General features: G+C 36.7%; 1 protein-coding gene across 6 annotated transcripts in view; it reads left to right on the forward strand.

The window, feature by feature from the left end:
- The window catches only part of UBR3 (ubiquitin protein ligase E3 component n-recognin 3), a 120,882-nt gene that overhangs the window by 92,274 nt on the left and 12,379 nt on the right, over window positions 1-16,229 (forward strand). For all 6 annotated transcript variants that reach the window (XM_062579035.1, XM_062579037.1, XM_062579039.1 and 3 more), the window contains 2 exons: window positions 2,466-2,571; window positions 9,651-9,751. In XM_062579035.1, coding sequence (XP_062435019.1) covers window positions 2,466-2,571; window positions 9,651-9,751 — 207 coding nt within the window. The remainder of the gene's footprint in view (window positions 1-2,465; window positions 2,572-9,650; window positions 9,752-16,229) is intronic.

Raw genomic sequence — 16,229 nt, forward strand, 5'->3', positions numbered from 1 at the left:
TGTTAAAAAAAAAAAAAAAAAAAAAAAAAAGGGGGGGGGTTATCATGAAGAAATAATCTTATATCTTTCTCTGGAAGATTTCTTCCTTTTTCTGTAATTATTAGCAATTGTCTCACAGTACCAAAGTAATAAAAAAATCACAATTTAATTTTACTAACTTTGAAGGTTATCACTATCAGGCAGCTTTTTGCTACTGTGTTCCCATTAGGGGGCAATGTTATTCCTTCATTACTCAGGGTCTAGAAACACTGCATGCATGACTGCTGCATCAATTTAAAAATATCTTAATATTTTAAAATTGGTTGTGAGAAGTGTTTTATAAAAGGTCAATGTAACCACATCTTATTACCTATTTCCAAGCTTTACGTTTATGTGCTATCAACGTATTTAGTTCTAAAGCACAAAGATTGCTGTCTTCATAACACACAGAAAAGATGATTGTCTTACAAGATTGCTAAACTAAATTTTTGTGATCAAATTCAAACAGTGTTAGAATGTGTCCTGACTCTACAAATGTTATGTAGCTGGAGATCACAAATAAATTCTCTAGTGCTAGAATTTGGTACTTGGCTGCTTAATTTTGTAGTAGTAAGTAAAAGCTCAGGAAAATAGCTATTAAAAGAACAGAGGGTTAATTAATTATGCTAAGCATTTTTTGCATATTTTCCCTTTTTTGAAAGAAGGAACAGTTTGGAAAAGACTGACATTTCTTTTAGTAGCAGAAAAACAAGAGGGAAGGAATTAATACTTTGAAGGCTTTCATTTAAATTAAAAAAAAAAAGCAATATAGTTTTATGAAAAATCAATCAGCATATTTTCAGGGTTCTAAAGTCCGTCAGCAAAGCAATGTTTTGTTAGAATCTCTTGCTAGGGGGAAAAGATGACTTATTTTGTCCTCATTGACTGTTTTTATTCAGAAAGCAGGTGACAGCAATCAATTCCAATGCCATCTACATCTTCAATTATTTTACAAACCCCAGGAGCTAATTACAGCCCTCAGGCTCTGGCAGTCAGCTGACTTCATCATGCGACTTTTTTGGCCACTGCATACCTCTGAGTAATTGTCTATTTATGGAAAATAAATTAATAGCTGCTATTTCTACTTAAAACGGAGGACCTGTAAGTGAGATTGTAGGTTGAGTGAGTGGGCTGTAAAGAGAAAGGAGAGAGATTAAGCAAGTATGAAGCAAAGGGATCAGCTGAGAGAATAAATGAGTAAAAAGAGGAGATGGCAAGATATTAAGCGGAAACGTTAAAATAAAAAGTGGGTAAAAAAGGAAAGAGTCTCCCAGAAGAATTGAACTGGGGAAACAAACTTGGCAGCAAAAAGCAAGACAGATGATGGGAGGAAAAAAAAGAGCAAGTTCATGTATCATAATGTTTTAAAATATGTTTTTAATATGAATATATGAAGATGTTATGTTATTTTATGTTTACTTTTCAGAATGGTGCATTCTCATGGGATACACCATGTTTACGTTTTTGCCTAAACTGTAACTGCACAATAAGCACAGAATACGTGAAGTATACGTGAAGTACGTATTCCACATACATCTCTGAAGAGGATGTGAACATAGATTGTGCCTGCCTTCTTGGCGTACTTTAGGAGAGGAGAGAGAGACTAGATGTTATCTATATTTGTGCTGATTGTATGATTCACAGAAAAAAAACAGTGTGTTTTTAGTATATGATACTGTAGTAATTTGCATGAATAGTAAACTTAGCATCCTTTTGTCAAAAATTTTGAAAATATTTTATAAATTAAATCCTTTTGACGCAATGGATGTACAGATGCTTCTGGATTGATGAGTATTAGCAAACTTTGCCCGCAGATTACGTAGATAAAACTGCCATTTGGAAGACCATTTCTGCTTTGGTATTGTTGTGGTGTAGTCAGAAAATCTGTTCTTTTCTCTTCCCCCAAAATTACCTACAAAATAGCCCTCTCAAGGTAAAAGGAAAATCCTTTGAAGAATAAGGGGCTGAAGTGGTCCTGCTGTAGAACAGAACTTCTAGCAACTTCAGTTTACAAGCAGTCAGACTCCAGACCAGATACTTAGCAAAACAAGACTTCTTGCACAGACTAGAAAGGGAAGGAAGGTTGGCCTGGACCAACCTGGACCCTTAGCAATGTAACAGCATATGAAACAGTATGGTTAAAAAGACCTGTAATTAAATATATGAATCTGGTGTTTTACCAGCATTAAAATACCACAGATCTGTTCATAGCTTTCTAAACAGCCTTTCTCTCTCCCAAAATTTCGTTCGAGGAAAAAATAGTCATTCTTCGTGTACATGCATATATTTACTGGCTTCTCTTCAAAACATTTTAAAAAAATGTTGTTAGGTACCAGCCTATTTGGAACTAGAAGACTTTGCAGAATCTTAGAGAACAGATGTTGGTGAGCTGATGCAAAATACTCTGTTGTGTGCAATAATTACCAGGTTTCTTCTCTACCTTTCAGATCAGCTGTTTCACGTGTTGGCCATGCACATGCGTCTCTACAGTATTGACTCTGCATACAATCCCTGGAGAAAACTAACCCAGCTGATGCAGGATAAAAATTCAGAGCAAGTATTTTAATTTACCAAATAACAGTTTTACCTTGTGAATGAAACATCTTTACAGAGGGATTTTGAGTAACTTTCTACCTTAATTTAAATTCTCTGTGAGGTGGGCTGCAAAACTTAACCTCTAAAAATTGCGTCTATATTTTTAAAAATAAATTTTCCTTTATCTTTTACAAAAACTATTCTTCTTTTGAGCTAAAGCTTAAATACACTAAGCTTCAGTGCATGCAGATTTCGTAGTATTAGATAAGTGGTTTAGTGCATTTCTGTTCTTGGTACGGATGATAGACAGAGCTTGCATCAAGATTAAATCCATAAATTTAATTTATTGAACATTGGTAAATGATGAATAGCTGTTACAGAAATGACATACATATGTTTAATTATACGTGAGAAATAATTCTAATTTAAGCTAAATATTTCATCATGTTTGTTGTTTTAGACATGCTATTTACCCGAGTTTGCTTTTACAGCATTAACAGTGACACCTACACAAAGATAAGCAAGGAAATAAATGGAGCCATGTATTTCTATTTTGCAAGGACTCATCTTCGTAGTTTTCTCAAGATGTTTCATTTTTCAGATTCTGCCTCGACAGGGGTCATGTCACTATCTCTCTTTTTTTAAATTATTATTATTTCTTGGTACCTTGAGCATGTTCTTCATAGCTAAGCTCTCGACTTTGTAGCTTGAACTTATGTTGAAGATTCTGCCTTTCAAGTGCTTATCCAGCTGCATATTCGTCAGTGTATTTCTAGGAGCCTAAGGATGAAAGCATCATGGGATTTCAAAATTTGATCTGGGATAGTGATACCATGGTCACAATCTGCAAATTAGGAAAAATTAGTGAAATGTTTGTGCATGCTTCAAGTTTGAGATTTTGCTGTTTGTCTTCTTGGACCCAGGTCTTTGTTTGCCATCAGTGTGAGACTATTGCAATAATTAGATTATAATAATGGATTAGTTTATAAATTGTTAGCAGAGCAAATAGTCAAGAATTTTGTAACCGAAAAACCTTATTTATTGTGCATTCAAATCTCTTTGAGAGCATGTGAACTATGCAGCCTTCAAATGCTGATGATACTGTGTCTTCATGTGATTCTGCCTTGACCTAGATTGAGCTAGTGGAACAAGATAAATACATTTGGAATGTGGTTGACTGAGAGTTATACCAAGCAAAATTAAAATCACGTTCATGGGTTGTTGACAGTTAGAAATGGTTACAGGACTGATCTTGCACTTACTGTTTTGGATATTTGTATAAATCATACTGGGTTTGGAAGCAACTCCCTTTTCTGCATGTTTTGCCAAGCCCAGCAACCTTTTCTTACCATCGCAGACTTGATGGAATAAACCATGCATTTGTTGCATCAAGGTTTGGTTGTTGCAAGTGAGATTTGATTTGGCTGTATTTTGAACCACTTGGAAACTAATGGAAGTGCAGAATCTAACAGCTGGCTTTGCAAGAGGCATTGCACAGAGCCTTTTGAGAAATTCAGAATAGTATATTTTTCTAGGCACAGTAAAGAGCACTCAGAGTAATGTAAAGGTGACAGTGATGTAAATTGAAGAAGGTTAAGAGGTTGGTAGAGAAATACTACTGGAAGTTTAGGGTGTGAATTGCACTCTGCAATTTTGAGACTAATGAAGCAACCTAAATCATTATCCTGACCAGTAAATGAAATTCTCACTAAAGGCTGGTAGAAATGAATGTCAACGAGAGAAAAAGATCTGTATGACCTAACTATATTATTGTGACTCCAGACAGTGCAGCATCAGCAAAGTTGCAGGAGCAAAATGTCTTTAAACTGAGCATTGTTAATTTACTTACTTGTTGCTTGTAAACTTCACATAAAACCTCCATTATCAAGGAGAAAAATACTCTTTATCCAAGATCTTTAGACTTACTGGGGGAAAGGAGGGGGAGAAAAAAACTTCTCACCAACATGCTCAATTTTTCTATTTCATTTTTATGTAGTTGTTCAGTTAAAAGCAGCTTGCTGAAGAGATAATTTCATTATTTTTCTTTTTTTTTTAACTTTAGATACTATCTATGGTATATAGACACTATACACACTTTATGTTTGTATCCTTATTTAATTGTAATCATTTTATTTAAATACATTAATATTTAGAATTTAAATTACCCTGATGTAGAGCTCACAGTTTCTGGCTTGATTTTCTTCAACCCAGCTGTCACTATTTCCCAGAATTACTCTGGTATACCTCCCAAAATCTCTATTCTATCCAGCATCTTCCTCCATAGCTGTACCTAGGTCATTCTGCAGTTGAAAATAACTGCTAAAGAAAGATAGGAGTCGTGCAATGACTCCAAGGTAAAGTAGAAATAAGGAAATTTTGAGCAAGAAGATACCCTATCTAAAGAGACTTAAATAATGTGAATTATTTGAAGGAAGAAAAGGAAAAGGTGAAGCTAAATCAGATGAACTGTGAAACTCTTGAGAGTAAGTGGAGTTAGTACAGGGTATTTTATACAAGAGTATCATAGATTCTTTCTTATATGCATTTCTTTTAGTCAAATTAACATACATTTGGTTCCACAGGCTGTGGTTAAACAAATTGTTCTACAAGGGACGGATCTGGTTTCAATGGTGATCAGATAAGCGATTATTGTGGTGTAAGTGGGGAATAATCACTTCTGGCAGGGGGCAGAGAGGGAGCAGCTGGAAGCAATAATTATTAGACTCAGATGTGAATGTAATGAAATATTCCAATATCCAGAGCTTCAGGATGAGCAAATCTGAAATAAAAGGATGTACATTTTGTTAATTTAAGTCTCTGTGAAGGCTGAATTTTGGGGGGATTCTGCATTAACAGACAAAATGTGATGGCAAAGAAGGATTGGGTAAAGCATTAAGGATCTTTAAGGTAGAAGCCCCTCCCGGGAGGAGGCAGGAGGGCAGAACTGCAATTTAGGCTGAAATGCTGAAATGTTCTGTTACTTTTACCAAAGTGTTTTGCTTTTGGTTTGTTCCCAAGCTAAATCGCTTCAGTGGTTGTTTATAGTGTTACACAGGCTACAAACTGCAGCTCCGGGATGCGAATGAGCGAATGCGCTGTGTGGCGTGTGTTGGTCTGCTGTTGCTGTTTGTGATCCTGTCTGCAACAGGACTTACATGACCTATTCAAAAAAACAAGAAGACCTAATTGAACCACCAATGTCTCAGGATGTTTTTCATGATACAGAGGTTTGGCAGCACCTGCAGCTTCAGGAGTACCTGCTCCTGGCCTTTGATTTCTTCCCGTATACCTATCTCACCATCTCTTCCAGCTGTGCTGATTCAGTGGTGAACAGGCTGCATGATGAACAAGGGCAAAGAACTAACCCAGCTTTTTGAAAAGATTTTTAATATGGTTGGAAGTGGGTAGCAAGGGAGAGCTGGGGTTGTAGTTGTGAAAGGGAGAGTGTTTGTGCTGTCGGTGAAATCCCTGGGTTATGTAAGGAGAACTGACCTGCTTCAAATCTGCTGTGACTCAGTGAAGAAGAGAGAGGAAATTTTGGTTATATCCTAGCGTGTAGCCAGAATAATAGATAGTGTGGTTCTACTTTCTAATGATGAGCAGCAGTAATCAGGTATTACCCTGACCTTTCTGCAGGCTGGGATTCATGGACTGTCTTTCTTATCCTACAAATCATAGAGAAAATGTAAATTTGCCCTCGTGAATTAAGCTTTTGTGTATAGCCTTTTGTCTCAGATTTTTTCTGATGGTTCTAAGAGGCCTGATGTTCAAAATTTCCACTTTATTTATTCAATTTCTAACTTTATAAGTAGCTGGAGTTAGCATGAGACAAAAATTTTAAGCTTCTCTAGCTGAGAGAAGAGGGGAAGGAGAGGATATACATAAAGACAGGCCAAAAGCAGATGCCTCGTTTCAAAGTAAACAGAACTTGCCATTTATCTGCATCTTTTTCCAAAGAAGAAGTAAGTCCCAGGTAACCTCACAGGAGAAGGATGCTGAATGCAGAGGCGATGTTGCCAAGCTGCCATGTCAGCTGATAGATGGCTCTGGTATTGGCACAGAAAGCAGTGCAGCCCAGTTACCTTGGAGAGGTCAGTCCCACAGAGAAAATCAAGCAATGCCTTTTTATTTTGGCATGTGTTTATATTGCATTGTATATATTCTACCCATTTTTTTAATGGGTACACAAATAAAATACATTTGATTCCTATTGTATTACTTCAGTTGTATCTGAAATTGTGCTAGCTTTCTTTGTGCCACATAAGCAGCAAATAAAATCTTTTGTAAAGTCAGATTTATTAAGTTTTCACATATGCCCTGGGGATTACAGGATGGGTAATTTCCATACCCTAAACACTTTATAAATTCAATTTCAGTGTCATAGTGAAGAAGTTGCTTAGGCTCTTAGCAAATGACAGAGCAGTTTTTAAGTGCTTGATGTGCTACACTGCTTGATGTAAACCGAAGCAGCTTATCTAAAACCTTGACATTTAATATAGCTTTACTTTTTCAGTTCATATGGAATGAAAAAATGAAACAAATAGTTCACCTGTTTCTGTATTTGAGAAATGGGCACATTTATTTGTGATGTCACCAGTCGATCATTGGGTATGTAAGAACATTTGCTAATTTTGTCAGAATTGGTATTTGACTGAATTGTTAAATCCCTATTAAAGAATTTAAGCTGTAAGAAAGCTGTTCATGTAAATGAGATGAAAAGGAGTTAATATGCATTTTTATCCTAACCTTCTTCCAAGTTAATTTTTTTCCATCATTTGTATATGAATAAAAAAAAATAAAGCGAAAAGTAATTTGTTAGATTTGTCCATGGTTTAAAAATCATTACATTATGAGGGCTATTTGATGTAGTTTTAAAAATCTGTGTCATAATCATGAAATAAAACTGACCATAGGTAAAAGTAACTAGGAGTCTCCCTCCCAAAGCAGCCCCAGAAGACTGGATTCCCAAAGCTATTAGAAGGCACTAAGGGTCCTCTCGAGGCACCCACCATGGTGCACCACGCGTGGTTACCTTTTCTCATTACATGTGCAGAGGGGCTCAGTTTGCCTGCTGAGTGTGGTAGATGGCACCAAGGAGAGCTGGTGCCTTCTTACACAGACAGGCTAAGGTGATGAAGTAGCTAGTGCAGCTGAGGTGGAGCAGGGGAAGAGGTTGTTGCTTGTGGAAGAGACAGTAGTTGGATCCAGCAGGTCCTGCTCTGAAAGGGTAGAGGTGAGGCAGAACAGTGCTGGAATTCCTTGTCTTTCTGTTGCTTTCCTGGATCTCATTCTACTTGTACAGAAATTTGGACAATTGCTCTAGGGCTTAAAAACCCTCACTGGGAATCTCTAGGGTCCTGCAGTGCAATCAGTAGGAGGAGAGTGAGACTGTTCTTTTGAGGATTGATCTTAATAAGGATTTTTTTTTTTTTTTTTTAATAAAGCTATCTGGCATCCTCATCAGTTATCCTTTACTTGTAAGACAGTTAGGATTGCTGTAAAAAAGCATGAAACTAACCTTGAAATTGTAGCAGGTGGATGTATTTTGGTTTCAGATGTTTTCTTATAGAGTGGGGCCTAGTGAGGTAAAACATGGTAGAGACCAATAGCTGTCCTAAGCAAGCAAAGCTCCCACCAGGAGAGAGAGAACTCTTTTCTATGCATTTTTCTGACAAATGAGAAGAATGACAAAAGAGGAGAAACATGAAAAGGGATGAGGACTAATAGGAGTAATTTTCAGGAGAAAATTCCCTTCCAGGAAGAAAAAGAGCATTTCAAGCACATGGCAATTGGAAGAAACTCAGAAGTGGGTGATAGATATTTTCCTTCGCAGCATTTGCATCTGTTTGTATCTGTTGTGAGAAGCTATTGAGGACTCTGTTTTCCATGAGAGATTCAGTTATGCCAGGGCATCACAGTATGGCTTCTGCAGCAGTAATAATAGAGAGAAATATGTCAAAAAAAAAAAAAAAACAAACCCACAAATAAACAAGAAAACAATCAAACAACCCCCTCCCCCCCCAACTCCTTCCTGTTACCCCTACGGCATTTAACAGCCAATCCTCCACTGTGACGGCAGAAGAGACCGATCTAGGATGGTCTCAGTTTCTGAGTGTCGCATTCAGAAGTGGTGTCTTTGCACCGCTTTCTCCTAATGTGGGGAATGGGAATAAGAATCAAACCAGCGCTTTCTTCTGTGCATGTCACAGAAGGGAAAGGGTGACAGTGGAGGATGCATACGGCATTGCACCAGTTGCTTGTGCTTGAGATCTCCTGCACACTTCCACATCAGTTAGAGGGGAAAACTGTTCTTGCAATTTTGATATTTTGCAATTTTTACTCAGCTGTAGGAACTTGTAAAATGTGCCCTACAGGATGTTGTTTGTATTTGAAGTGTTACACCAGGTTAGAAAAATGCTGCCTCCTTTCTGCTAACATACTCTTCTTTAAAGCATAAAACTGTGAAGTAATATTATATCATAGAGTAAATCTGAATAGTTTAAAAGTTTGCAGCATCTCTTTGTGCTTGTTCTCTGCCTTTCTAGCTTTTTTCTCTTTTAAACAAATTGTGTAAGATTGCATTTTCCCACGTATCGTGACTGTTTGCCTTCATTCCTGTACATGAAGAATGGAAATAACCTTCTGAAGGGCTCAGTGTTTTCCAGTAGGAATAATCCCAGTAATATTAATGTAATTAGAGTATTCATTGTTGTAATACCACACTCGGAGAAGCCCATTAAATTACTGTCCTACTAGGTAGTATGTATATTTTATTGTTTTGGAACACAATACTGAATGTTAATTGAGTCTGTATATAGAAGTAAATAGTTTAGGCAGTCTGGAAATTTTTTAAGTATTGTAATTAGAATCAGATACCCAAATGGTAACTTCTTCATGAGTATTACAATCCATTAGTAACATTAAGTGATTTTAAAATCAAGGCTCCTTAGAGATTTGTGAAGTATTTGACTTCTAGAAGCTTGATATCAAATGTAATACTATTTACAGTACAATGCAAAATAAAATATGAAAATGGAAAATGGGTTTTAATGTCAAAAGTGATTTTCTTTGGGCTTTTTTTTTTTTTTTTCCTCCAGGCTGATAGGTGAAGAACTACCGGAAGTTCCTGTACTTTACAGAGATGTCTCATCCCTTTTGCTTATCCAGATTTTAACCATGCCTCAACCATTGCACAAGGGTATGTTACAAAAATATGTATACTTAGATGATTGTTCATGTGAACATGCATTCATGATGGTTTCCAGAAAAACAAATCCTAGTTTGTCTACTGTGTAGTCTCAAATAACGTTTCTGCCTTATCTACAGAAGATGGCACTGAACAGAATTTTTTGTTGTGGTTTGACAGGCTTATCGGTGTCTCCTGTCTTCTCACCTCATCAGTCAGCCTATTCAGTGAAGATGCAAGAGCTGAGCAAAAACTATTACGTTCCTTTACTGAAAGGAAAAGTGTCCTTTGTTTGACCTTCATCTCTTAGCTCGGACAGGCAGCTCAATACTTCAAGTTGAACTGGGTGCCCAAGGGTGAAAGATTATAATTTAGTTTGAATTTAAGAGTTTAAACTGCAGCAGTATCATATAATAGGAGGAAATGTAGAAAGACAATAACTGTTATAGTGCAGCAGCCACAACAGAGACAGCATATAGTATAATTTGGAATAAATATTTAATAGATATTTATGAACTATATTTTTCATTACTAATGTCAAAATTATTTTAAAACTTTTTTTTTAAATATGAAAAGAGCAGCTGCACGTGACCTATCTTGCTACTAAACAGTGTTTGTTCCAGAACATGGTAGTTCAGTCCCTCTGATTTCTAGTTGGATTATCTGTAGTTATACCTTTATTAAAAAAAAAAAAAAAAAAAGGAGGAGAGGGAAGCAAACAATCCTTATAATTTCACTGACAATGAACAGAGTATCTGTAGTGGAGTGTGTGTGGCAATTTTGATATCTGCTGAGTTTTGTTAATTTTTTTGGTAGATAAAAAGGGAAACTCTTTGCTTTTGACTCGTATTAACTTATGGTAAGCGTAGCAGAAACTTTGTTTCCGCTGAAGAGGTGTTCAGTCCTAACTACTGAATGCTCTAATTCAGTTCAGGTCAGTTTGTATGTATTTGTTTACTTTGTGGGTTAGTATTTTTGATTCAACGTGCATGTTTATGTATTAAATATGCTCAGTAAATTATTAAAGTATGAAAAGACTGAGAGAATAAAATATATTTGGAGTAGGAAACTATACATTTTTACTGCAATTTTATGTAACAACTTTTATCAGGTGGTCTTAGAGGGGTAATTTAATGAAACTAACTTCATCTGAAATACAGGAAAGGGAGTGGCGAAGCCAAAGTGCAAACAATAGTCCTTTTGTAGTTCATACTTAAGCATTAAAGAACACTCTTTATGAAAGCATACCTTTTTACTAGGAAGAACAATATTCAGTTAATAGTAAACCTGCAGAGAATTCTGTGAAGGTCTGCACATCAGCTGCATGTTTTTCTTTTACTTAGATAAAGTCTTAATTCTTTTATTTAGTATATGTTGCAGCTGAAAGGGGAAAGGCAAGTGGCAGGAAGAAGATGAATATAACCACTTCAAATCTATGAAGTATTAAATTGGAAATAAATTGCCGTTTATCTTTCTAATTCTTGCTTCATCAAATTGGTTAGGCAGGATAAAAAGCAAGTTTTTCATAATTCTCTGTCCTGAAGTGTAGAGTGCAGTTCAGAAAAGCAGGTAGTAACAAGTTTGTTGAGAACCTTGCAATGGCTGTGTAGATGACAAATTTGGATGTCGCCAGCAGTAATTCTTGGCGCAGAGCTGAGGCATAAAATAGTGATGGGGCTTGTCCGAAGTCACGTGGCAGCTCAGTGATACGGGTGAACAAAATCCACCGAAGGTCCTGCTGCTACCTGCACTTTCTCTGTTGCTTTGGAGTGATTGCAGTTGTAGACTGGTTGGATACGGATATTCAGACACAAGGACTGATGCCTGTGCGCTCTGACAGATGATTTTCAGTACCTTCCTTTAACATTTGACTTAATTACTTTGCAGGAGTAGTGGTGCCACAGTATGGTGCAGAATCCCCTGGCAGGGTATTAGAACGGTAATACTGAACAGAAAATCCAGTTTCCTTGCTATTTTAGAATGGATGCTATCCTCTAGTAGTACTGATCCTGCAGTGTAATTTATTGGATATGCTGACATATTTAGAGGTACTGTATTTGTATAATGACAGCAAACTAAAAGAATTCAAGTATTAAATCTCCTTTTTCCTTGTACTCAAAATCCCTTTCTTTTTACAGGATGTTTCTTTTCAAAAAGCATGAGCCCTCTGTAAGGAGGATCCAAAATTCCTGTTTTGTCCTTCAGATATAGCACTGAGAATTGCCTTAACTACTTGATTAACTGTTGATAGGTGCTGGTATCTTTTTCAATGTGACATTGATGAAGGCAATATAAGTGCCATTAGACTGTTCAGCCTCTTCATTCAGAGAAGAAAATTGATCTGAACCCATCACAAAGAAAGAACACTACAAATTAAATCCTTTATTACAGGAAAAGCTTTGTGGTGGAGGTCAGAGCGTTTTTTTAATCTTGGGTTTAAATCTATGTCAGTTGTGATGCATAGGGTGGACAGTTCATGGTGACTTGAATTGGGACTGTGTACTAAAGGAGGACTTAGTTTGTAGGACCTTTGTTTCTTTTATTACAGAAGTAAGAAATAGTGTTGTGTATGAAGCATGATACGGAGAGACACTGGTATGTTGTTAACACAACTTACTCTGTCCTTGTGAAGTGGTTTCTTCCTTCTTTTCCCCCTGTTCTGCAACACAGTTTGACAGAGCAAGTCATTTAATTCAAACTGGCCGCTCTTTGTTGTTGCCTTTCATTGCAAGTGTTTAATTTTTGTCGGTGCCTGACTTGAGACCCCTGTGGTCAGATCTGCTGAAGCAGAGAGTCGTCAGAGCCGCCAGTGAGTCCAGGTGCTCTGGTGCTTAAAGCACAAAAAAGTAGCTTAAAATCTAGTATTTTTAAAGTATTTAATAGTATTTTGGGCGAGCGCGGGTCTGGTGGGTGCGCAGGCCGGCGCGGCGGCGGGGTTTGGCGGGGCGGCCGCGCGGCAGCCTGCGCTGCCCCGGCCGGCACCGCCGTGCCGCTCTTGCCTGGCGAGTGATGGCCTTGTTTGAGCGCGAACGCCGCTCTTGAGGGCTTAGCTCAATTTCTGTACACTGTGGGAAAGTTTTTTTCTTTTTTGCTGTGTGATACCTAAATGTAGCCCCTGGTTGCAACTCTCTCAAGGCTCAGATGCTGAGGAGTCTGACCTGGATGTTCTGATGCATCTTTTTTAAAAGAAAATTTCAATGACATGCAACAAAAATGTAACAGGCAGCGTTGAGCTGAATACTAAAATTTTTCTTTCATAATTGGATAAGGATCTTGACTAAATATAGAATGAATGTAATCAACTTGAATATATCCAATTTCAGCATAGAAGCTGAAATATTTATCTGTATGCTGGGACTTCAATGTACCTTGCATGAATTATCAGAAGTTCAGTGCTGACTCTTTTTTCCTAAAGTTTGTGTTCAAGTAACTGAGTTTTAGATCAAGAAAAATATTTTAAAAGGTTATTTATACAAACATGCCCTTTTGAATCCACTGAAAAGAGTAAAGGATTTATCATTTTGCATTTATTTGCTCTGTGAATTCTTTCCTGCAGTTGTTGCCTGCCAGTGTATATCACCTCATTTGGAAATTAGATTAAAAGATAAGTTGTTTGTATTATACTCTTTCTCCATTGCATTTCTTGCACTAATGTTAAAATAGCTCTCTAGCAGTATTTTCTATATCAACTTTATTTTAAAGAGGATTAAGTAATTCATTTAATGGGTTGTTAATGTGGGCTGTAAATTGGGATGTTCTGTTTAAGAAAAAAAAATTAAATAGGACCATAAAAGCATTTCTTGATATTGTTCAAAAATAAGTACAAAGATTCAGTTTTAACATTTATCTTGATTATAATGACCTGGTCATATCAATATAACTTTTAGACTATCAGAGTAATATCAGATTTGTCTATTTGGGTGCAAACGCTTAAGCCCAAATAAGACTGCATTTAGTGCAGTGTGTTGTGCAGTGTATTATGTACAACAAAAGGAACAGACATCTGAGCAGTTTCATACAACAGCATACACAGCATACAACTGTGCTAGTAACCTCCAGCATTGTAAAATTAAAAAGGCGTCCTACTATGAAACACACAACCCCCACTGGGGGGCTTTAGGAGGACGCCACTCAGCTCCCTTGCTCGTGGGAGAAAGGCAAAGAAAATAGCTCTTTGCAGTAGGCAAGAGCGTAACTGCTTTAACATCCTGAATACCTGAAATTGTCAGTTATTTTGCATTTTAGAAATTAGAGATACCACATAATAATCTAATAATAATTGAGTCCTCTGTCTAGTTGTTTTTAGTTTGTCTCTTGTGGGATGTTTTGAGATTGAGATGCTTGTTTTCAAAGCCTGGGCTCTCATTACGCAAAATGCTGCCTCTGGGCTGTTCCTTTGATGTTTTCCTAAAAAAAAAATAGATGAAGTATGAGTGGAAGTCAGTCTTCTTAGAGGTGGCCCAGATAGATGACATCTCTCCTCTGTTAGTTCTGGGAGGGTACTTTTTTTTTTTTTTTTTCCCAATTCCATGTATTCTCCAAAAACGATATGTAATTCAGTGTAATTTGTACATTGTGTACATGTAAGTAAATGTAACAATTTATTTTTAAAAACATATTATACACTAGACAAAATTTCTACAGAATTTAACAAGTAGTAATAAGGTAAGGATAAGGACAAGGAATTATTTAATAAAAATCAATTTTCTTAAAATATAATAATTTTAGAGTGTGCTAAGATGCACAGCGTTGAGCACTGTATAACAACCTCAGCATAACCAAATGAGAATTAGAAGGTGAAATGGACTGTGGCGAATTGGTGAATGTTGACTACTGGTCTAATTTTGCTGCTTAATTGCAAAAAAATCAAAGCAGTTATAAATACCAAGAAGCAAATTTGATTTTTTTAAAGTACAGTCTGTTGCTACTGATACAAATATTTTTGATATAACCTTAATCTTTGTAATATCTCTTTAGAGAAAAATACCTCAGTCTCCACCAAGATCTACTTCTACACACTTACTATTGTTAGATGAAGAATGTTCCCTCACCCGCTCATAATTACACGCTGTCTTCCAGTACAGCTGGCAAACATAACTTTCCTAGTTATGTTTTTAAACCCAGCAAAGCCTACCATTATCAAGGGAAAAATTAAAGGAGGGGAACATTTGACGTACGCTCGTCACTCTCTCTTCTTTCCAGGTCCTGCTTGAGAACTTTACTGGTCTTTTTAGATCTAACTGAGAGAATTCTTTGGATGGAAGATTGCAAGCGTGCATCCACGCTGCCCGCCTGCAGCCCTTTACTTAGTTAGGGTACCTACAGTTTGGGGCATTTTTGTTGTGCCTTTAGATCTTTAAAATTAAAACATTAGAGATATAAATCAATGTTTTAAATTATATTAATGAAGATGTAATATATGTATATGGTATTCTGTTTTTTTAACTTTTGTGCCTGAAATATCTAATCAGTGCAATCTTCACAACGATTTGTATATACAAATATATATAGTTGGAGAGGAACAAAAGTACATGTGAAGATTAGTATTTTATCTCTAATGATTATTAATAAAGTATTTTGTGGGAAACTTGGGTGAATTGTCTGCTACAAGAATGCCAGTGTTTTAAGAATCTTATTTTTTTTTAGCTAGCGCTTAGTAAGTAAAGCAACAAAATAAAAAATTTAAATTTGAACAGTTACAGGATCTAAAAAAAAAAAAAGTAAAGCCAAAGGTGCAAGGCTGTTACAGCTGATCCATATTGGTATCTTTGCCAAATTTTCTGTTGTCAGTTTGCTTCACCAAAGTTCTTGTAGCCCCATATGAGCTCAGGGCTCATATAAAATAGACATTGTCCAAAAGAAATTGTGGTAAGATAAGAGGTTGGGAAGACAAGTGACATTTCTAGGATATATGTATGCCATCTCTCTTGTCTGTGTTCTCTTTAACTCCATGTATTTTTTTCTTTAAAGGGGGAGTAATTGCAAGTGCCTGTATAATTTTGCAGAAGCTACAGCTGGCTTCTGCATGAAGCTTGTCTCCTGAAAGTAGGGGGCTACTAAGTTTGAAGTAGTAGTTTCTTATTTTTATCTCAATCACTGATGTTTGCAAAAAAATTATGGAGTTGACTCTTTCATTCTTGCTTTCGCCATGTAAAATTGATCTTTGGTGCTTGCACCTGCCACTGAAGGAGACAGAGCTCAGTACTTGAGTTCATTTCTAGCTGGGATTGTAGATTGTAGTTCAGGCTGAAGAGGCAATTTGTACAACTCGGAGTGGCTCTAGTTTAATCTGTGGGTCCTGAGAGATCTGCAGAAAGCTGCTCGCCTGTTACTGCTCAGGAGAAGAGTTGCTAAGGAACTAGAGGCTCTAGCAGAGGAAGAAAGTAGGGCCTGGAGATCTGATGGGATCAGATTTTCCTTCTGGAGAAATACGGTGAGGAAAATTGTCATTGCGCTACCTGCTGTAATCTGGGGTGGGTAAAGTATACCA

This window comes from Rhea pennata, chromosome 6 (genome assembly GCF_028389875.1).
Source record: "Rhea pennata isolate bPtePen1 chromosome 6, bPtePen1.pri, whole genome shotgun sequence".
Lineage (NCBI taxonomy): Eukaryota > Metazoa > Chordata > Aves > Rheiformes > Rheidae > Rhea > Rhea pennata.